The sequence below is a fragment of the Periplaneta americana genome, chromosome 8 (genome assembly GCF_040183065.1).
Source record: "Periplaneta americana isolate PAMFEO1 chromosome 8, P.americana_PAMFEO1_priV1, whole genome shotgun sequence".
Taxonomy (NCBI): domain Eukaryota; kingdom Metazoa; phylum Arthropoda; class Insecta; order Blattodea; family Blattidae; genus Periplaneta; species Periplaneta americana.
In genome coordinates this window covers 128,887,921-128,912,513 of record NC_091124.1, presented here as the reverse complement: position 1 = coordinate 128,912,513, position 24,593 = coordinate 128,887,921, and the positions used below count along the sequence as shown (strand labels likewise).

General features: G+C 34.1%; 2 protein-coding genes across 7 annotated transcripts in view; one reads left to right on the top strand and one right to left on the bottom strand.

The window, feature by feature from the left end:
- Positions 1–24,593, top strand: part of LOC138705032 (non-homologous end-joining factor 1-like) — a 77,219-nt gene that overhangs the window by 43,684 nt on the left and 8,942 nt on the right. For 3 of the 5 annotated variants that reach the window (XM_069833585.1, XM_069833584.1, XM_069833589.1), the window contains 4 exons: positions 5,369–5,507; positions 5,632–5,809; positions 14,593–14,698; positions 19,607–19,672. In XM_069833585.1, the coding sequence (XP_069689686.1) occupies positions 5,369–5,507; positions 5,632–5,809; positions 14,593–14,698; positions 19,607–19,672 (489 nt within the window). Of the gene's footprint in view, positions 1–5,368; positions 5,508–5,631; positions 5,810–10,906; positions 11,292–14,592; positions 14,699–19,606; positions 19,673–24,593 lie in introns of those variants that run through there. The other 2 variants (XM_069833587.1, XM_069833588.1) reach the window with 2 other exon arrangements.
- The window catches only part of LOC138705031 (serine/threonine-protein kinase Nek8-like), a 232,638-nt gene continuing 220,379 nt past the window's right edge, over positions 12,335–24,593 (bottom strand). For both annotated transcript variants that reach the window (XM_069833582.1, XM_069833581.1), the window contains one exon: positions 12,335–14,669. In XM_069833582.1, coding sequence (XP_069689683.1) covers positions 14,663–14,669 — 7 coding nt within the window. In that variant the 3' untranslated portion in view covers positions 12,335–14,662. The remainder of the gene's footprint in view (positions 14,670–24,593) is intronic.

The window sequence follows — 24,593 nt, the reverse complement described above, 5'->3', positions numbered from 1 at the left end:
CTGCGTTATCCAGCATCATACTGGCCGAACACCAGATTTGATGGTGTGGGGCGTCATTGGGTATCGTTCACGATCTCGGCTGTTATGTATTGAAGGTAGACTCAACAGAAACCGATATAGCGAGGACAATGTAGAGGCAAAAGTCATACCCTTCCTTCAACACACTCCTATATTCCAGTAAGACAATGCCCGACTACATGTTGCCAGGAATGTTCAAGCTTTTCAATGCACAGCACCTTCAGCTTCTTCAGTGGCCTGCCCTTTGCCAGACATGTTCCTATTGAACATGTATAGGATATGGTCCGTCAACAACCTCCAGCAGCCAACTGCAATGAACTATGGGCACCTATACAAGCAGCCTGGCAGGCCATTTTCCAGGAAGAGATCCAGGCCTCTTTGATTCAATGTCACGACATATAGCAGCTCTGATTGCAGCTCATGGAGGTTTCACAAAATACTGATGTACTCATGTGTATTCATGTGTGTTGATCTGAAACGTTAATCATTGCTGTACATCAATATTAGCAACATGTAAAATAAATTTTATTCAGTTCTCATGATTCCTTCATGGTGTTGCAGCTTTCATAGACAGTAGTGTATTTGTTACTTTTGGTATCGGTAGACATGCAGAGAACGTCTACTAGCTTACACTTGGAATCAGCCATTATACAGTGATAATCAGTCAGTGCAATATTGCAATTGTTTTAGGAATCCGCCTAGCTGCAGTTGGATGTGGGTAACAGTATTTACACTGAATTTGAAAGACATGTTGGTTCAGAAAAGTGTGAATATAATTAATAATTATATATAATAATAATAAGTTTTCAGTCAAATACACTTTTCAATTTGTGAGGTCAGATAATCTGTTACATCACAATATTTAGTACGAAGTCACTAATATTTTCGACTTTAAAAAGTCATCTTCATGTGCATAAGATGCAAACAATATATTTAAAAATAGGTGATAAGTTGATCTAACAATTAATAACATGGTAAGTAATGTACATACTGGCATTTACAATTATATAAATTTCGTGCCTCTTGAGGTAAACTGTACATGGTAAAGCTGAACACTGATGCTAGAGTTTCGTGTGTATATAAGACAAGGAGAAGGCGCAGCATGATATTAACCTTATACAATTAAAGGCTAAGTATTCTCATTAGATCGTATCATTAAAATTAAATTTGTACAGTTTGATATTAACTATGTTAAAATGTTAAATATAATGTATAAATTTAAAAGAGATGGAGAAGCTGTGATGCAAATGCTGTTGGTGGGAGAGCACACAGTCTAATTCGTCGTGGTGAATGCCATAGTTGTATAGTTGTTCAGTTGTTTGCATCCAGACAAGGGGGCGTGTTTCACCCGATGTTACATGTGTGTCTTATATACACACGAAAATCTAGCATCAGTGTTCAGCTTTACCATGTACAGTTTACCTCAAGAGGCACGAAATTTATATAATTGTAAATGCCAGTATGTGCATTACTTACCATGTTATTAATTGCTAGATCAACCTCACAAATTGAAAAGTGTATTTGACTGAAAACTTATTATTATTATTATTATTATTATTATTATTATTATTATTATTATTATTATATACAATTATTAATAGTATTTACACTGTTCAAAAGTCTGTTTCGGAATAATTGTGTATTCGGGTTATATTTGTGGAATATAAATGTGGTTGTGTTGTGGAATTAATAGTCGTGGAGAATAATGATGAAATATTGTGAAAGATATATTGGGGAATTAACAGTCATCAATAATTATAATGACATTATTGCGAAGGATATATTGGGGAATTTATAGTCCTCGTATGTTGTATGGGAATAATATACTGAGGATCATAGTGTTGGTATATTTATGGTGATTGTCGTCGAGTTTATATTGTGAGTATATTTGAGGATCAATGATTGTGTGAATATAGCATCACGTATAGGATTATGCGGAGTGCAGATAGAATTATACGCAGTTTGGGAATAGGCGGAAGTTACGTGATTATTGTGAGCCATAGTAGAGGAAGTTCTAGATCACAAAGACGTAGTTGTACTTGAACAGAGTCTGGTTAAATGGGAACAGATTGACTAGGTGGTTTCATAGTATGAGTATTCTTTTCTCCTCTCATTACTATACACCAGAGTTGTAAATGATTATTGTACAGATGTGTGGACACAGTTCGTTAATGGCTGAGGTTAAATTGTATGATCAGTATGGTATAGGAAATAGCCTGAAAAGATTATTGTAAGAAGTGGCGGCCATTGAGAATATCAGATTCAGTAACTATTGTATGTTATCATTGTTATTGTTTTACCATATTGTAACTTTCATACAACAGTGTGACTTTTATTTCTAACTTTAGCCACACACCCGTCAACAATGGGTATTCCACTCAACACAGCAACATGGTAGTCGTTATTGCACTCCACCGAACGACAATGACAATTCACGTGTATCATTGAGAAGAACAACAATGTACTCCTAATTTCAACTAATGTTCACAAAGCACTATGTACAAAATAAAACTGTCAGTTCACAGTTCATTCGCCTTTGCTGGTTCTTCTAGCTCACTCACTAAAGTTCACTATACGTCGAACCCAAGCCTTCCAGATATAGTTCACTGCACTTTGAATCCAAGACTTCCAGATACAGTTCAGTGCACTTCGAACCCAAGACTTCCGGATATGCTGCAATCGCCTGGACGCTGCCACAGTTACGGACTCACTCAAGTTCACTGCACCTCGAACTCGGATCCTCTGGATAAGTCTCCACTGTCCAAGACAAGACTATGTAGCTCTCTCGCAGCTGACTAACTAACTGACTGCTCCAAAGGCTGCTTGCGCTTTTATTTCTAGACTATAACATCTCGAAACTTCTATCCGCGTGGCTTACAGAATCTTCGGGAGAGAACTGCTTCCAGTTGTTTTCCCCTGCTCTCTCCACTCCACGTCTGGACCGCAGTTTTCCTTCCCCTCGCCCTGTGCCGTGTCACAGCGTCTACCGAAGCCCGAGTGCCACTTCCCCGTGTCTCCCTCTCGCTCCGTGCCACGCTGGATGTGCACGCACACTCCCGAGGCCACCAGGATTTTCCAGAACGCTCCAGACGGGTGCCACAATATGCATCTTTATTAATTCATTCCATCAGTTCATTGTACATTGTTATTATTACATTGTTATTATGTTTGTTATACATTCAGTCAGATTATATACCATATTGTTTATTGTTTATTAATTCTATTGCTTCCACTGTGCTAACTGACCAATCCAGTTTACCATAACACCTGATTTAGCAGCCATAGGAAGTATGATTTTATTAATGGCAATTAAATGGTGTATAGAGTGGTACTTCATTATGGTCAACAGTGAAATGTTGTCTCCAATAAAATTAATAACACAAACCAATATAATATTTTAAATTAAATTTTATAGTGTATAGTGTTTCAAAACTTTAATTATAAATAGATATAAATATCAACAACAAGAGCAGCAGCAGAATGAAAAAGAACTGATCAGTGGTTGATTATGGCTTCAGCTTCAATATAGCTACAATTTATTAATATAATTAATTTTCGCTGTGGTACATACAACATAATAATGCTGTATATTGAAAATTTTAGTGCAGGCCTATCAAGCTAAAATGTCACGAGCCGTCACTGCTCTCAAGACTGAAGATTCTTGTAAAAGAAGTCGTAAAGGTGTTGTGTTGTATAATGGAAATATTCACCCTTATTTTCTTATAGCTCATTACGTAATTTTAAAGGAATCATAAGTTGTCTCTTTTTGGAGTTTTTAAAGTTACTGGTTTTTCATTGGGTCAACATTTTTTTTTTTTTTTTTTCTTAAATTTAGACCGGCCAGTGGCCGTTTACCAGTTATCTTTGTTTTCTGTTTACTTTTTCGTTTGTTTCCCTTGTTTTACTTACACTAATACAAACACAACACCCATGCCCGAGGCGGGACTCGAACCCACAACCCTTCGGACCAAGCGATAGAGACGTGCCATGCCCCTACCGCTTGAGCCATCTGGGCCGGCACATTAGGAGGGAAAAGAATGGTCAGGCAAACTAATCACTCTTATACATTGCACTAGGTCTTATGACATAGTTTGTGAGACTTTTGAACAAAATAAGTACTTGTGATAGGCCTATATTTTTTTAATCAGTGATAAAGTCAAAGCTGGTATTTTTTTATGCCTCCAAGTATGTAGATTAATGTTACACAATGAATTTGAGAAAATTTAATGAAATATATTGAGAGAAAAACTCTTGGAACAGTTTAATGAGGATGTAGAACAAATGGAAACTGCGAGTAGATACCAGAAAAAATAGAGTGTGAATATGATAGCTGATTACTGTTTGATGTTTAAGAAAGAGAATCCTTCAGAAACCAATTTTGGAAAAGTCAGAGACGAAGTTTTAAAAGAGATTGAGCTTTATATGGGAAAGATAAGGTTTCCTAAGTGTAAATATTATGTTAGTTTTATTAATAAATTAATAACTCTATGTCTATCACTCTCATTAATGTGTTTAATGAACATAAAACTTTCTGAAATTAAAATGTTAAAAGTATTAAAAAAAAGTTAGGCTTAAACTTAATATAGTATGTTATTTGTATTTAAGATATGTCTGCTTGAAAACATATGCTCATTTGTAAACTCAAATTACAGTAATTTATCCCTTATCTTGTTAAATTTATGGAAATGAAAGATTGTGATAATTTTATGGCAGAAACAAAAATGACCACATATGGTACAAGTGGGTGGCCAAAAATGGGGTATACATGGCCACAACTGGTGAAAATTGTAAACATATATAAAAGTTTTTGTATAAGTGTATGTATTTGTTTTTGAGCTATGCTAATAAAACAGTTCATAGTAAACATATTAACATACCTCTAGAAAGTTGGGGATTATAGTGTCCCATTTATTGATTTCAGAAAATAAACTTAAAAATAATCCTAAAATTGGCCACAGATGGTGCATCTACCCTAATATACCTTAATGACAGACACTGTTAAAGTGAATAATGAACATATTTGTATGTAAAAATAGAGCTTTTTTTTTTTGTGTAAAAAAATTCTGTGTGGGCAATTAGGAGATCAGTTTTGAATTCAACATGTAAAATGTGATAAATTACCTTTCAAATGAAAATCAGACAGAACAGTTTCAAAGTGCAGGACAGTCCTGTTTATAATTTAGTGCTGTATACCTATCTCAATTAAGCAAGTTCATGTAGAACTCTACATCCTTAACATAATTGAATAAATATTACTTGTCTTTTTAAAATTCGTAACATTTTCCAAACATTGGGATCTTATTTGAAAGAATGTGCTGTATATATTTCATTTTTATTAATTTGCCCTCAGTTCTACAATGAGTTGACTCTTCCATTGCTTCTGATGGTACAACAGATGCAAGCACAGAAAGTTATGCTTGTCGATCTATTGAAGAAAAAAGATGACGAAATATCACAATACAAACTGGAAGGTGCTCAACTGCCTCACAGTAAGTTAAACCATATTGTCTACCTACGACCTTCATCTATTAATTGTAACTAAAACCCACCATATTATTAATCTCTTCTTAAGTTCAAAAATATAGTTCTAAACAGAATATAATCTGTTTATAGTAAACATTGTTTCAGAAAGTAATGAGGCAGGCGAATTTGATCAAAACCAATTTGAAGAATCTTGGAAGAGAATTGAAATACCAGTGCAAATTGCAAAACGTCCAAAGCTATGGTTTACACAAGAAATGCAAAGCCTTTATGTTGACGTAATGAAGAAGCACAAAGACAGCAGAGAATTGTAAGCATTATTTTAATTGAGAACCTCTTTTTTATTTGAAAATGTGACTTAATTTTTATTAGGACTTTTATTTCTTGATAACTTATCTGGGAAGAGATTATAAGTAACAGTGTTATGTTGACAGTAGACCCATTTTTCGTCACTTTTGGTTAGTAATGTTATTAAGTCAGCACTGAATACTGTGGTGGGGAAGGATAGCCATGATCTTTCTCTAATGTATTCAAAAGAATCAAATTTCTCTTTGTTTTATCTATGAATGCCAACATTTCCCCGTGATAAATAGATCTTAAATTCCTGCAGTCATGGATCATTGTAGATGATATATAATTAAATAAAAATGAAATAAATTCTGAAGTTCTGGATTGTAATCATAAAAAACTTCTTCTTCATCACCACCACCATCACCATCACCATCGTCTTTCATGAAATGTAGACCAGGTGATCTGTTTCAGCTGGCAAAAAAAAAAAAAAAAAAAAAAAAAGGCTTTTTGAACAAGACGGACAGAGGAAAGTGCTTTTTAAGAGAAGAAAGCCTAATTATAATGGTACAGAATTAGTGTTATATGAATTGTAAGATAAGTATTTTGTCGCTGTGCCTCCAAAATCTGCTATATGTTTCTAAAATATTTTGCAGGAAAGAGAGAAAAAAGCATTGTCACTTTTTAATTCCTTTGATTTTCAAAGCTACTTTCGGTATAATTTCATCATTTTTCCTGTAATGATTGGAATTATACCGAACGTAGCTTTGAAAATCAAGGAAATTAAAAGTGAAAATGCTTTTTCTTACTCCTGCAGAAAATATATAAAAAAACACATAGTTGATTTTGGAGGCCCAGCGAGGATTTATATGATACAATAAAGAAACAGTCTTAAGGCATTGCATGTTGAGAAATTCACACATTCACTAATTGTTCATAAAGATATTCATGTGAAAATAAATTGTATAATAACTGTTTTTACTAAGAAGGTATTTTTGTGGAGGTAACTCTTAATTGGTATAGTCGCCATCATTCCTAACAGACTGTCACTTCATTCAATGTCACTTTACTCCAGCTGCTGTTTCATAGAAGTACATACAGAAAAATATACTTTTGCTAAGCTGTGGTGGTGATGGCAGTTATTATTAACAATAATACAAAAAAAATTATCCAGACATATGTTTGAGAGATGAGCTCAAAGATAAAGACAAAAATGATATTCTAGGGTATTTTCAACAGCACAATGCAACTATACATTTGTTTAAAATTTATTTGGCAACTGGGTGGGCTATATTTGTGACCTCTGAGATTATCTGCTGTTAACATGTGTATAGTCATCAGAATGTCCTAAAGATATATTATGCAGTATATTGTAGAATCTGAAAAACAATATCTTACAGTCAGATTAATTAAACATGATGAGAAATAACGTTTCATCTCGTATGTTCTTAAAAAAAACAGCTTGTTTCATTTGTGCTTTAATTAAATTAAATTAAATTGATCTGCACATGACTGTGACTGATGTTATTCAGTGATACATTTGCCAGCACTGCTAATTGAGACATTCTCTGGAACAAAAACTGAACTACAAAATCGTGAATTTGAGATGCAGAGTATCAAAGATTTTAGATCTGGTATAACAATATTGTGCAGTACGACATTCAAATGTTTCTAGAGGGCATTGTTTGTTGGAGGGAAATAATATTTTGTCAGGAAGGAGATGTGTTGTTAAGGATTTAGTATATATCGTTGTTGTTTCTGCAATAATTCTGTGTGCAAAATATAAAAATTTTCAGTAGGAAGAAAAAACACATTTATTCATCCTATGGCAACCGTACATAGGAGACTGTGAATTCTTACATTTTCGAAACAAAGGAATATAATTACATATAGAAGATTTTATTATTTACTGTATCACTCTTTAAGTTATTTAATAGAGCAAAAATCTGAAAATCGATAAATATGTCACATAGGAGTTATTGCAGGAACAACAATGATATGCTGGTAACAGAAAAACGACATAACATAGGTTATTGTTCCAGGGAATGACTCAGTTATTTATGATTAATTAACCACAGCAGGGCAAATTGCCAACATAACACTACCTATAAGGGATATTTTTTTTAGTAGGTTATTTTACGACGGTTTATCAACAGCTGAGGTTATTTAGCATCTGAATGAGGTGACGGTGATAATGCCGGTGAAATGAGTCCGGGGTCTAGCACCGAAAGTTACCCAGCATTTGCTCGTATTGGGTTGAGGGAAAATCTGGAAAAAACCTCAACCAGGTAACTTGCCCCGACCGGGTATTGAACCCGGGCCACCTGGTTTCACGGCCAGACGCGCTAACCGTTACTCCACTGGTGTGGACTATATAAGGGATAACAGAGTAACTCAAGAACAAGTAAAGTCTTTAAAAGTTTACATGTTACACCCATTTTCAGTATCTTATGAGACCAATAATATTGGACAACAGAGTAACTCAAAAACAGGCGAAAGCCTGCATGTCAGTCATCCTCAGTAGTGTAGTAACTATCATGCTGTGCAAATTAATAAAATCCTTAGCATGGCTTGCTTCGGTCACATGTCATAGATTTATGCCATGTAAAAGAATCTTTCCTGTGATAGAGTACTCCAGGCACATGCCAGCCATTTCTCATTTACATAAAAATTTCACAGCGATCCATATGAGTGGTCTGGCCTAAGTGCACTTGAGGTTGTTCTCCCTCCACCCCGAATTCATATCATTTCATGTCTACATGTGATATCCATATGCTATGTTCTGTGAAACTGATATGGTTAATCACCATTACGTACACATTGAGACAATAAAAATCACAGCCTTTAAAAAAACTTGTTTCCACTTCAGAGCACTTCATTGAACTTCTTTAAACATGATTCACAGTAACATAATTCCAACAATATCCCGTTCACTGCAACTAGTGGTGTCACCCAAACTGCTTGTTAAATTTGCCTCAGTTTGCAGAACAAGTTGTTAAATGTTTTAAGTTTGAAGTAGTAGCATTTTTTTCAGAAAGGAAGAACATTAATTTAACACAAAATTCTCTAGCTTTTTAATATTTCTGTAAACATAATGCAAAAATAAATGAAAATGCAGCTCGAAACGATCACATTTTATTATTATTTTGTTGTTTTCCATCCAGGTATACAGACAATCAGGACATAAATATCCCTGCAACCTTGAAACCCATTTGCGATTACTTCGGTAGTTGTTTATCTCTTTCCCTTCCAATACTACTACTGCATACACAACAATGAAACATTAAAAAAATATAATTTAAAAAAATAGATGGATTTGCAATTAAAAAAGAAACTATTAAGCACATTAATAAAATACTCCATTTTCCTCCTTTTAATAATTCTCCCTCCTTTTTAATATCTCTCTTACAATTTGAATTAAATAAATAATTTTTTCATTAAGAGTATTGATAGTACTAAATGCATTATGGATCATTCGGCTGGTACATTTGATATCTGCACTTATGTTTGAATGTAATTTGCAGAGAGCAATTATTAGTGTAGTTCAATGAAGCATTAGAGCAGTGGTCGTCAGCACTTGCTGAAATGAGTAACAGGTAAGCAGTGCATTGTAATATGCCTCATCATGCAGCAGGAAGCGGGAGAGTGCATATCCGCCAGCAGCCATGGATGTACTATAGTGCAGTCTCTTATTTACGGGTAAGAGACGCTAGCCTGAGAGTGCACTGTGCTGATGACCGCTGCATTAGAGCATTCGATTTTTTTTTTGTTTTAGTATTGGTGATAGTGGTACGTCGTCTAAGGAAAGTGAAATACAGTAAAACCCCGATAAGATGCTGTTCAAGGGACCGGGTGTAAACCGCATATTAACCAGGACCGCGTATTAGGAGGGTATACTAATTTTAACTTATATACAGTATCTAATAGCATTTTTATTTATTGAAATACATGATTCATGAAAGGTAATATAGTATTACTCCATTATGTAATCACTGTACTGTACCTCAAAAACATTTACAATATGTACTGTACTTAATTCTTTCGAAAAAAAAAAAAAAAGAAGTCATTTATAGTTGTTTGCCGTGTGCGTGTTCTCCAAGTTCTCATGTTTACCACACTTCAGTTTCCTGCGATTACATCCTCCCAATTTTTTATTATCGTTCCTAATGTCGATTATGGGATTCCTAATGAATCAGAGAGTTGTTTCTGAGTAAGAGTACTGTTCTCATCGTATTTTCGTAAAATTTCCAAGTCCACACCTGTGGAGTAACGGTCAGCGCGTCTGGCTGCGAAACCAGGTGGCCCGGGTTCGAATCCCGATTGGGGCAAGTTACCTGGTTGAGGTTTTTTCCGGGGTTTTCCCTCAACCCAATACGAGCAAATGCTGGGTAACTTTCGGTGCTGGACCCCGGACTCATTTCACCGGCATTATCATCTTCATATCATTCAGACGCTAAATAACCTAGATGTTGATACAGCGTCGTAAAATAACCAAATAAAAAAAAAAGATTTCCAATTTTTTCGACACAGAAAGCACTTTTCATTTAACTTATTGTAATCACATTCACAGACAATTCAATACAGTAAAGGACAATAAACTGACCAGCAAAAATTTCCAGAATTTTATTATGGCCGAGTGAGGAATGCTGTTTGAGAGAGGGTTAGCAAGAGGGTGAGGTATTGTAACTGTATGTAGGCTTTAATCGCGCAGGTAAGAGTCGATTAAGAGAGCGTAACAAGAGGATGGGGTATACTAAGGTATGAAGTATGAAGATTTAAATGCGCAGATAAAGGGTCGAATACCAATACTTTTAAGGTTAATGGCACCAGTGAGTTCAATGACCAAGATGTTTCATTGCTGTTACTACATTGCTGAAAATTACATCGAAAATATTCCACAAAAAACATTGTATTATGCGGGACTTGAGCGCAACAAACGGGGTATTTTATAAAGGCATTAATATATGAAATGTACAGGGACTGGACAAAAAAAGTGTATTACACAGGATAGCGTAATAAGTGGGCGCATCTTATCGAGGTTTTACTGTAGATGATAGTCTGGTCACTTTGTACATTGTATTTTGGTCCAAGGAAAATACTCTTTTTTTTTTTTCTACAGAAAACTCACCGCTGCCACTTCGGAGCAACATCATATTGTATTTTTGGTCCAGGGAAAATATAATGTGGCATTATCTATGAGTGTTTTTGTAAAGACGTTGCTACAAATTGGTGGTGATGTGCTGAACATTTAATGTTAAATTAACTTGATGTAATAGTAGTCAAGTGGCCAGCATTTGTGAGTTTTTAAATTACTCTACACATAATTCTATAACAGCATGTTGCATTGCAGTTTTCTTGCTCTGTGTAGGTTTATGGTGGCATAGAGTTTGACATGACTGCATTAGATTAATAAGTATGTAGAGGTACAGTGATTTATGGCCCACTCTGTGTATGAAAGTTAAAAATAAACAGAAGAAAATGAGTTTTCTCTTGAATTGAAATTTATTTACGTATTTACTTATTTATTTATTTATTTACTTTACTTATGTGGTTCTCTAAACTTGAAAGGTTTCTACCTCACACATAGTACACCATCATCCAAGCCTTTCCCCATCTGCACAAATTTTGGCAATACAGTATAAGGAATTTCACTGGATTGGTCTTTTCTGTTGTACAGGTATTCATTCTTACAAATAGTAACACGCAGGAATCTGTTCAAATAAACGAAGTTTGGCCAATTTTAAAATACAGATTTTTTTTCATAGAATTCCTGATCATATATATAACAGACTGACCATCCCCATGATAAAAACAGTTGGCCATCTCCATGTTAAAAACAGTAACATGTGGAAGAGAACAACCACCAGGATCGCCACCATTGATTGAGAACGACCTCTAGATGGAAGTACAGTTGCTCCATGCAATTCAAATGAGAATTATAATGTGACTTCTTATGCAGTAGCTAGTTGGCAGCATAGTGAAATTAATAAAAGTTGTTGCCATCAAAGCCTGTAAGGCTGAGGAATCTGTTACATATGTGATCTGGGATAGAGTATAGGTCTAGTCTATTTTCATTGATATGATTTTCGTTCATATTCTTCATTCAGTTTTAACATTATAAATGCAGGAATCAAAAGTTGTATTATAATATCCTGAAAATATATAAAGAATCGTCAGTTACAGGAATCAAGTTCAGGTTGATGCTTTGCATCAGTATGTGTTGATAATTCTCTGCTTATTTTAACACTAAGCTATCTTTGGATGTTAAATAATTCTTTCATGTTGCACATTATAATAAATCATATTGACTTCAAGAAGACTTTCATTCAGCTTTATGTTTAAGAAGTGTGATAATTTTAATTGTCAGAAACGTCTGTCTGGATATTGCTTGCTTATATTGTTCCATACTAAAATGTTACAGATGTTAGTGCTAACTCTAGGGATTCTTAGTGTTCGCAGCAATATAATATAGGACATTCATTGTACAGCTCATATGGAGTTGGTCTCCTGGAGAAGATGGTGAAATTAAGATAGGAAATGGTGTGTCTTATAAAATATTTATTTCTTGATACATTTTTACAAAGATTACAAAGATTTTATTGCAAGCAAAACTTACATACAATAACAAATATTTTACAATACTGTTGTAATACTCGTTATATGAATATTCTTCAAAATTCGAAACTGATTACCAATCTCATAGTAAAATAGCCTACATATTACAATTTATTGTATAAATACAATGTAACTGGGTCACACCCGAAAAAGCAAAATGCTTGAGGTTGGGTGTGACCAAGAATGAAAACTGGATAGAAGAAAAAAATAATAATAAATGAAATAATAGGCTAATAATAATAATAATAATAATAATAATAATAATAATAATAATAATAATATGTTAAATGTAATTACACATAAAGTTTAAAAAGAATAAGAATAAAAACAAACAAACCAACGGTACCATAACCTACAGTATACATATACATACTAAGTTAAGAATATAACATTGTTGAAGTGACAGAAAAAATAAATGAAGAATAAGAATTTACATGATTATAATTTTAAAAACAGTTCAAGCTGCAACACTGCCATTATTCATCTGAAATTTTACTCGTAGTGTATGGTGTTTGAAGCAACTCTCCAATGTCAAATTGTGAGTCATCTAGGTGCTATGCTCATGTACAGAAGCATTATTCCTGATCGAAATCAACTTCGACTGGAATTATCATCTTATGGGGACTTTGATTGGAAAATGAAAGACAAATCAATATACAGAAGGAATTGTAAACCCTATTATTGTTGTGTAATTATAATAGCATTCAGCTTGTTTGTTTAGGCTTTGAATAAAATTGAGGATAAATTTTAGGAAATATCTCTTATATGTTCGAGGTAACGAATGGATTCATCATAGGAATGTTGGGAACAGGTCAAATATACCAACAGTTTTACTTGTATTTCCTGACTCGGGAAGAATGGGTGACCACCATCAAGTTTTTACCTATTTTCCTTTCAGATAAGCCCATAGTTAAATGTCTTAATGAGATTCAATTTAAAGGTTTTGTATCTACATTTATAATAAAATAGATATATTTCTGTTAATACAGTATACAATATACATAGGTTTTTTTTTTTTTTTTTTTTTTTTTTTTTTTTTTTTTTTTTTTCAACTGTCCAAAGACAGGTCTGAACCTCACAAGTGATACTAACAAGGCACCACTTATGAGATTCAATTTAAAGTTTTTGTATCTACATTTATAATAAAATAGATAGATATATTTCTGTTAATACAATATACATAGGTTTTTTTTTTTTTTTTTTGGTCAACTGTCCAAAGACAGGTCTGAACCTCACAAGTGATACTAACAAGGCACCACTTATGAGGCAACTAGGTCAGGAGATAATGGGATAGGATGGCCAGTTCCTTTCCCCCTCCATTGCATTCATCGCCAACTAGTTACATATTACACTAATGAGATTTCAGATGCATATAAACAATTGTTCTTCCTCTGACATGAATCATCTAGTGAGATGTACTGCCTGGTAATAGATGTACATAAGGCACAACCTCAGAGGTTTATATATATATAGGTATAGACTCTCTATAATCGAATGTCAATGAAAACATCCATTAATAATAAAGAATAGTATAGTATGTTTGTTTTTTTTTATTTAACGACGCTCGCAACTGCAGAGGTTATATCAGCGTCGCCGGATGTGCCGGAATTTTGTCCCGCAGGAGTTCTTTTACATGCCAGTAAATCTACTGACATGAGCCTGTCGCATTTAAGCACACTTAAATGCCATCGACCTGGCCCGGGATTGAATCCGCAACCTTTAGTATAGTATATAGTATATAAAGTATAGTATATAAAGTGCAGTAAGTTTACTATTTTAGTGTATTATTCTTATTAATGTTATGCAATAAAATAATGAAGTAAAGATGCCATACCAATAACATTTACATTTTTTTTTTTAGAAGTAATCACAGGAGAAGTTCCCTATACCCCACCATGTTTCCTAAAGCCTTCGGAAAATAATATAAATTTCTCTTGGGAATACTAATGAATGCTTCTGTACATTGTAGAAGATGTATCATTAAAACATGTAAATTGTTATTTCATTAAGTGTGTGCCTGAGTCACATAGTATATGTATCACAACTTTAAGTGCACTTTTTAGTGATTTAGTGTATGTGTATATTGTATGTATGAGTGTGCATGTGTAAAACTAACGTTACCTTGGCTACTAAAAGCTCTCTTTATTACATTTGAAAGTTGCTACCTGTTTGCTTGGTTTTCTTCTGCAGAGTGGAAGCAGATGATGGAAAAGGTAACAATGATGATGATGATGATGCAACACAAAGTCCTCAGAGTGGTTTATCTCCTGGAAAGAGACCGAGGAAGAGTCCTGAGGTAAGGATTGATAAACTGAGTTTCAGAAAAGAATAAATTATATATATATATATATATATATATATATATATATATATATATATATATATTTTATTTGTCAAATGAGTTAAATGATTCCTTTAAGGTGTGTAAACATGTAGCGAACAAACAACGAACGAATCCATTCACTAACTGAATAGAGAACATGTGGACTGTCCAGCAAAGGTGAACCGATTGTTTGGTTTGCCTTTGTAAGTGATCTGTCACTTGGTGGTAAATCAAAGGAATTTCGCATTCGCTGTGGACGGGATTTGTTACTTGTTTGTAGTTCATTGTAGCACCAGAGCACAGAGGTTAATATAATTTCACTAACCAATACTAGTATGTCAAATCTGAGTGGACTGAAGAAATTTTCATCAACCCAGGGCATATTTACACATAGGCCAACATGAACTGGGCCCTGGATGGCAAATTTATGGGACTAGTACTGTACTCGAGCTGTAAAAATTTGAGAAATTTTATATACACGTGCATTTATGACACATTTTTTACATTAATTGTTATATATCCAAACAATAGGTATTTTATACTATAACAGAACAATATGTAATTAATTAACTAATAAGTAAGAGGCAGTAAGGTTGTGTGATTATAATAGACCAATCAAGACTTTATTTCACACATGCATCTCACAATTAAAGCTTGTAAGTTGCTTAATTTTTACATGGCAGGTCATAACACATACCTGTTCTCTGCAAAAATTGGCATACATTTATAATAAAAGAGTTCGTTTGGTTAGAAAAATTAATTGTTCAACTAACGAATTTATTTATGACCAATACAATTTTTTCTTCTTCCATTGCTGATGTATTCTTTACAGTAATTTCAAAACTATTTCATTGTTGATTAACTCTTTGAACTTCCAACTGTTTCCAATGTTTATCATTGCATTTCTTTGTTTGTATTATTATTAGATATTATTATTATTATTATTATTATTATTATTATTATTATTATTATTATTATCAGTTGAAATGAACTAGTACACAAGTTATATGTTTAAAAGTGGCTGTCTGTGATTGTTAAATTATGAAAGCTAAATTATTAGCATTGTTAAGTTTGGCTGCAAAAAGGATTAAGTGAGGCGGAATACAGAAAAAAAATCAAAATTTAAAATAATCAGAAAAACAAAAAGTGCTCAGGTAGTAAAAGACATAAAGTCGAGTTGCTCAAGATGAAACTGAAGTATTCTTTCGAAAACGGATTGAGTAGGCCTACATCTTCAGCGTTGTGTGATACAACTTCTAAACTAACAGCAAGTACGATAGTGAAAATGAAATTAATGGGAATATCGATCAGCACCCATGTAACAACTGTGATGAATGTGGAAATGAAATGAACAAAATTAGGGATGATCCAGAATTCTGGGCAGTAAACTAAGCTGAAGGAGTGAAACAATATCTAGAAGATCTCAGACCCAACAAAAAGCAGGACGGTGATCGCTGAATGTACTGTACTACATTATTGACATTTAAAGTTATATTTGATATTAGCCTACATATCTCTTTTACTAATTAATTTCATTTGAATAATGATTATTCAGTTCTCTGTCTTCGTTTCTACTAAATTTTCGTATAACGTTATTTATGTATAGGGGACAATGTTCTTTCAGTTGCTCAGGATGGCAAAAATTATAAATACAGCCCTGCAGCAACCTTATTGAATTGTATCGGGACCAGAAAATTTTTGGAATAATCATGGAACTCGCCTGTTTCAGAACTTCCAATAAATGAATCAATACATCTTGATTACACAACTTTTAACACTATATCACTTTGGAAAACGTATTATGTTAACAAGGTAACAAAATTTAACACGTGAAAGACACATAACACATTTTTCAAAATACATCAAGCTTGCATACGAATTCCACCTGTCGTCAGATATTAAAGTGTGAGTGCTAGTTTTTCATGAACAGGTATTGCTTCTCGTCAGTCTTTGTCTTTCTTGCAAATTTTTGGCCTATTTTACGTAGTAACATTTCAAAGTCTGCTGCTGAAATTCAACAGAAGTTTTAAAACTATCTCATTGAATTTAACGTAAGTAATTAAACAAGTCAATGCTTCTATTCTGTAGGCTACTGATTGCGACTTCAGTATAGTGGCATCTGTCACCATCGTCTTATATTTTTGAACTTTATTTTTGTTAGACTGCCTATAACAACTGTTGCACACGATATAATAAATCTTTGTCTGCCATTATTGCGGATAACCAGTGAATGCAATAATGTTCTCTGATTATTTGCTGGGTATTTGTATGTTGCTCCGAACAGCAAAGGTTCGCTTCGTCATTCTTTTGTTTATTATGAGTGTATGCACCTTTAGGAGAAGAGGGAAGCCTGAATGAGAGGACTCCAGGTAAAATTTGTCAGCCACTTCTCTCTGCTATTCATCTTCCAGGTGCCAACTTAGAAGAGGACTTAGCTGATGGGAGATCTTCAATAAGTTAGACTTTAATGACATTCCACCAGCTTTAAGATTAGAGTATAAGGTCATTTAAAGGTCACTTCATACTTTAAAGTATTATATAAATATTATAATATTTGAGGTGAAAAAAAACATCGTTATGTTGGGCAAACGGCGAGCTTTTTCATTTGTTAATTTTCGTATTTCCATAGTAGCTAGCATTTTGTTAATTAAAACATTAATGATTTTATTAGACCTGCTACAAGGATTTTTAAGTTTCAAGCAATGTTCTATCATTAAATGTCCAGCTGGTTCAATGCTGTTATGAAGCAACAGAAATCTTTGTCAAGGTCTGAGAAAATACAGAACACTTAACAATTCAAGAGAAGGCAGAATTTTCTGGACAGGCGAAGCACATTTTTTTTAACTTGTACTTGGTTATTTAACGGCTCTGTATCAACTACTGGATTATTTAGCGTCGATGGAATTGATGGTAGCGAGATGAAATTTGATGAGTAAGTGGGGAGCACTACTACAATATACTACAGAACTTCGACATTTCTAGATTGAGAATCACGACCTAGGAGACATAATCTTCATGCAAGATGGCGCACTGCCCCACATTTACACCTCTGCAAAACAAATTGCACAGATCTTTGGTAAATGTATCATCAGTAGGCACTTTCCAACAATATTGTCTTCAAAATCTATAGATCTAACTGCGAATAGCTTTTGGTTATGCAATTACACTAAAGTACGAATTCTCACAAGAAATTGGGAATATTCCAAGATTTATTCCTTCATTGTTCTGCCCAAGTCTCTGAATATAATCCATGTATCTTAATGTTGTCTATCATCTAATATCGTCTTTCACCCTAAACTTTTCTTCTGTTCACCATTCCTTCCAGTGCATCCTTCAGTAGCCACTTTCTTCTTAGCCAGTGGCCCAGCCAATTTCTTTTGTCTTCCTGATCAGTTTAAGCCTTATTCTTTCTTCACCCACTCTTTCTAGCACAGCTTCATTTCGTATTCTGTCTGTTCATTTCATACACTTTATTCTTTTCCATATCCACATTTCAAATGCTTCTAGTCGTTTCTCTTCACTTCATCGTAGTGTTCATACTTCTGCCCCATACAATGCCACACTCTACACAAAGCACTTCACTAGTCTATTCCTTTGTTTTTCCAGAGGTTCGCAGAAGATGCTCCTCCTATATGAATTAAAAGCTTCCTTTGACATTGCTATCCTCCTTTTGATTTCCTGGTAGCAGCTCATGTTACTGCTTACAGTACACCCAAAGTATTTGAAGATGTCCACTTGTTCCATTGCCTCATTTCGAATCCGCAAGTTGACCTTCTTTAGTTTTCCTCTGATAACCATGGTCTTCTTCTTTTTTGCATTTATCTTCATTCCATACTGTTCATAGTTGTCATTTAGCTCCAGTAGCGTATCTCGTAGTATTGTCTTCTCTTCTGCTAACACCACCATATCATCAGCAAATCTTATGCACTTTATTCTTCTTCCTCTTATTATCACCCCTCTCATGTTTTGAAAACAGTTCTTCACAGTTGAACAGGGTAGGTGATAAAGGACATCCTTGTCATACTTCTCTCCCTGTTCCACTTCCTTTTGACATTTCTTCTCATATCGTGACTTTAACTCATTGTCTCATATAAAGGTTACAAAATCACGCCCTCCCTTTCCATTTAAAACCTATTATTATTATTATTATCATTATTATTATAACTATTTCTTACCAGTGTTTATTATTGTCACACTAGCATTAGTTATCCAATTTTCATCATTTACTTTCATGTTGTTTTATGATCTAGATATTAATGTAATAACTATGTAAGCAAATGTATTTAATTAGAATTAGAATTAGAGTCTGGCTGGGCGGAAGAGAAGGCCTACTGGCCTTAGCTCTGCCAGATTAAATAAATAAATTATTATTATTATTATTAATTATTATTTTCTTCAGGATCTCCATAAGTTTATTCCAACTACTGTGTCAGAAGCATTTTCCAGTCCACACTTCTTTATTTTTCTCTTGCCGATTGTTCGCAGCAGTCCAATTGCATCTCTCGTATCTTTTCTCTTCCTGAAGCCAAATTGCTCTTCTTCCAACTTTCCTTCCATCTCAAAATATAAACGTCGATTCCGTATTTGCAGGAGAATCTTTGCTGAGTGCGATTGTTTGCAAAATGCTCTGCATGTTGTTGCAGAAAGGATGGTGTTTGTTGAACAACAGAATGCAGGCTTACTCCCAGTCTTTTGTGAATATCGAACCCCATTGTTTTCCCAACACAGTGATGTTTTTGTTTCTTTTTTTACCGGAAATAATTTAATATTTACCATCACTAAAATTTGAAATGACTTTTGAATGACCTTGTATTTTGCTGTCACAATGAACTTCTAATGAGTAGTTATAATTCGCTATAACAGATTCTTTTCATTTTCTAGCATTGGGAGCGTTTATATGCAACACAAAACCTGGCATCACAGACGACATGTGAAGACAAGATAAAGGTAAACATTCAGCATCAACTGGAATGTGGTTACATAAGAATTAGATTGCATATAGCTAAACTTCTTATATTCATATGATACTCAGGGGCTAAAATTAAAAGGAATAGTATGTTTTCCAACTTTGCCAACTCTTTGCTGTGTTCCTATTATACAGGGAGTATACAAAAATACTGGAGTTTGAAAATTAATTTCTCATACTATATGGGACGAAAGAGTTCATACAGTATACACAAATACTCAATGTGAGCACCCTTCATCACATGACACATCTAGTGAGTACAATCCTACATCTCAACTCAGAAAGATTGGTAGTTAGCGATAGTGCTGCTCATCAGAGTGACTACTACTGCGGAGGAATCGGAGATTATGAATTAAGTTCTCCACCAGTGATCTCCGGTACTACCGTAGGTAGAGCAGGGGACATACAGAGGGGTGCGGTGGTTCAGAGCGAAGCGACAGTTAGCTCAAGGACGACCAATGCATACGGACTGACGGTAGTTCTGAGTGGAATAAAGTGACACCAAATCAGATATCCATCGCATGGAAATTCTTTAATTTAGTAGAAGATAATAATAAAGTCGTGCAATGTAAACTTTGTGAGCGAATTTACTCCAAGGGTGATGGAACTTCGAATTTGTTAGACCATTTGAAGCGATCGCACAATCGCGAACTAGATGAAAGCACCGACAAAAACATTTACGCAAAACATTTGATACGATTTCTTTTTAAATTGTTTTAGTGCTATTGATCCCAAAGGCCCACAGTATAGAAAAAAGTCTTGAAATTTCTCTAAAACGTAACTTTCAAGACAATAAAAAAACATATGAAATATTTAAAAAACAACTTGAGTTATATTTTAGTGTTTAGACAACTTGAGTTACATTTTACTGTTTAGATTAAAATATTGAGTTTCAGAATGAAACTAAAGAAACGTGTGGTAATAATATATTTACAATTATCCTTAAGTTGATAAACCACTTATATTTTTATTGTAGGGAAAGAGTGGCACGTTTTAGAAGAGGCAGTTTATATACTGACACCCTTTAACACAATGATCACAGTCCTGTCCGGTGAAGAATCTGAATAAATTATTTTGGACAGTAAACTTTAACCCAATGATACCACATGTCTCTTTTGTTCCATTCTGAAACTCCCGTAATATTTTTACGTTAAACTAACCAATTAGAATAATAATTGACAAAAACTGTTTATGAATAAATGAGTGTTTCCAGGAGAACTACAGTATAAATATATACATTAGCTACTGAAAAGTTTTACTTCTGCGTTAGTTTTGCAGTTAGATTTAATGTTATTAATTTGATCAATGACAGAAAACTAATATGCCTTTTCATATATACTATGAATTTCGAAACTGGAAAAAAATCTGTCAGCTAACGTAGCACTTCAAGCAAAACAAGAAAAAAAAAAAGCTGAAGAAAGAGAGAGAGAGATAAACATAACAGAGAGAATAAACATGAACAAATTACAACTTATTTTAAAAGATACACAGACGTCAGCAGACTCGAATCACTACCTGATCCGATTAAAGGAATGCTCAGCGGAAAATGTAAGTCTGCGCCACAGCATATATACAACCTGCGCTGCATCAATCGGAGGTAACTGGAGGTCTCCGAATGAAAGCGCACAAACAACTGCTCCGGAGAAAAACCTAATCATAAGCAGCACTAGGTAGCGATGTCACATACAACTTGTCCTTGACGTTCCTTTATAAGAAGAAATCACAGAGAGTGAGGTTGTGAGACTCTGCAGGCAGATCACCAGAGAAAAACCCACGTATTGTGGACCACCACATTTGATCCATCATTGAGGAACAACTCATGAAGGAAAAAATGGGTGGGAGGCCTCGTCTTGTTGCCAAATGAGGTCTTGTGGGTTATCCTGCAGCTGAGGGACGATCCTATTCTGGAATATATCAAGGTAGCAAATTTCTATTCCTTCCCTCCTCCCCTCACCCCACAGTGATCCGAAAGAACAGAAAAACCGGCAAAATTCCTATAGTAAATTTTTTTTTTTTTTTTTTTTTTTTTTGCAAATTCATGGAAATAATATTTTAACTGACTATTTCAATGCTTTTAGAGCTTATTAAGCAGAAATGAATTTTGTTTTTTTTTTTTTTTTGCCCCATGTATAGCTATCAGTAACTGTATTACTGTCATAGCAAAGAAGTATATATTTAGTTGGAAATTTTAAAGTTTAATAATACTTTACCTCTATTAAAATATTTTAATACATCAATAATGCTGCTAAATACATTAGCTTAGCTTCACGTTGCTGTTTTCGCCTTAGTTGTCCTCATCAAAGTAGCATTAATGTCAGTTCTGGAAGAAAAATCTAGGGATATCTCAAATAATGGCTCTTAAAGAAAGTGAACTTCATCACATGAAAGAGATTTTTGAAGTTTTCTTGACAGTTTTCGAAGTGATGTGATGATTGGATCGGAAGTCAATATCAGTCTTAAAAAGGTAGTCTTCAACAATTCTTGACGCTTTTCTTAAATGACGTTCATGGAAGGATTTAATATTTTTATTTCTGGCCTCTTGAGTTTGTTCTGACATTTTCCCATTGGGAGAAGTGCGTCAGAAATGAGAGGCCCCGTGCATTAGAATCTTATGTACAGATGAGGCATATAATACCAAGGATATTTTTCTACACATAGTTTTGCAGTAGTTAAGGCATACTGATCAAAATGACAAAATGTTGATCGTCGAGACCGATATCCCTAACTCCTTTGCCAAAGCAACACGTGGTCCCAAAAAAGTGTCGACTTTATGAAATATATTAATTTTATCTTTGATTGAGGAACTTTTCCTTTCCTTCTTTGCCATCATACTTGCTCAATACTGTAAAAGAAAAACTTATTACAATAGCAAAGCGATATAAATACTGATTTAAATCACGTACACCAGTGTAAAAATATGATGACATGCAATCAGTTATTGCATTTATAAATATGCAGGTTGACAAACGAATATATAACAAATTCCCTAAACTGCCCATAAAATTAGATCAGTATTACCGCAGGCTATAAAAGTACAATGTGTGTGTCTAATACCGTACTCAATATTTAACAGTGTAGTCATTGTCCTTCTTGTTTCCCAATATTTAGATGTAAGGTCCATAAAATTTTCCAGAGATTCACAGATTTTTAGATGTTTCATGTCCATGGCATCTTTTTTATTGCATAATAAACATTTAGCAGAGTCCAATAATCCAATTCGATGTAGATGTTTTGAAAGACAGTCATGACCAGTAATCATTCTGAACATGGCCACAACAGATTTTCGTGGTAGATCAGAAATGGATTTTAAATCTTGTAGTAAATTGTTCCATCTTGAAATCTGATGTTCACTTGGAGAATTAGTGTGGTAATTGCTGTTAATTTTCCTTTTGAAAACTCGTTTTATGGACTCATATGAAAAACTGTAATTCTTCTTTACATTTATTCTAGTTCTTTTCTTGGCCAACATATCAGCTTTTTCATTACCATATATTCCACAATAGGCTGGGATCCATTGGAGAACTAAGGTCTTATTTAAATTTTGAATCTGCCTTAACATACAATGGATTTCCTCAATTTTTTCTGATTTAGCAAAAGTAGTTGTACTAACTGGCTGGATTGCAGCTTTGGAGTCAGATAAGAGAACTATATTCTTGCATTTCTTTAACCAAGGAAAAACATTTTGGAGAGCTGCATAGATAGCTTCAACTTCACCATCAAAATTTGTTGTACATTTGCCAACATTTTTATAAAATGAATAATAGGGCAAGTAGCACCTGCTTCAGCTCCTTCATCTGGATTCATGAGTGAGCCATCTCTGTAAATATGTAACCAATCATCCTGTGAGTATCTTGTGTTAATAGTCTGAAGAGTAATGGATTTTACTATTTCTGAATGATTATCACTTTCGTGGAAGATTTCATCTAGATCGAGATGATAATTCAGTGTTGGCAACATTGAAATTCATGATCCAAGCGCATCTGTTAGGTAACAAACACGCCATTTAACTTCCTAGCATTTGAGACGCCATTTTGTGTCTGCTCACAGCGGTGTAAATTGCAAGAAATTTGAAATTACGCTAATGTAACAGGTTTATGTAACATTATGAACATATGAAAATTGAAGGGACCGAAAAATAATAGTGTAAATGGTGGGAAAACGTAAATAGCAGGAACATAAAGTTGGGGTTCTACTGTATGCTATTTACAGATTCTGCCAGAGCAAATATACAATTTCGGTATAATATGAGACATGTCAGCTGATCAGGTCCATAAAATGATGAACAGATATCTGGGCTCTTTATAAAAATAATAGTATATAATTTATTTATAATTTCACTATTCTTGCTTGAATAAAACAATACATTAGATTCATTATTTGTCCATGCTTTCTTCAGTCATGTATATGGCAGTCCTGTCTCAAAACTGCTTATGCCACCACTAAATGCTGTTGTCAGATAGGATTTCTTCCAAATTGTCGCCAGAAGACTCGTAAGTGAGCAGAAGTCACTGAACTGCATTTTACATGCAGGATGTAGGATGCTTGAACACCGATCAAAATACCCCTCATTTCTCGTGAAAAACAACTGAATAAACTACAGTGGACTATAGTGGACTTTATGTTGTCAGCAAACAGCTGGATACATTAAGAAGATTGATGTAGGATGCTTTTTGCTCGAGAATCGCCAGTTTTGTACAGTTGTGCTTCACATGATAGAAGGAAACAACTTTAACTCGTGTGATACAATTTTTTTCACATTTTATATATAATCACGTGTATATACATGTATAGTACATACTTACATAGTCATTCCGGCCAAGTGAGTGCCCTGTATTACTTGAGAGGCCACCTGTAGAAGTTTCTTCCTGATTATTCATAATAATCACAAATTATGGAATAATT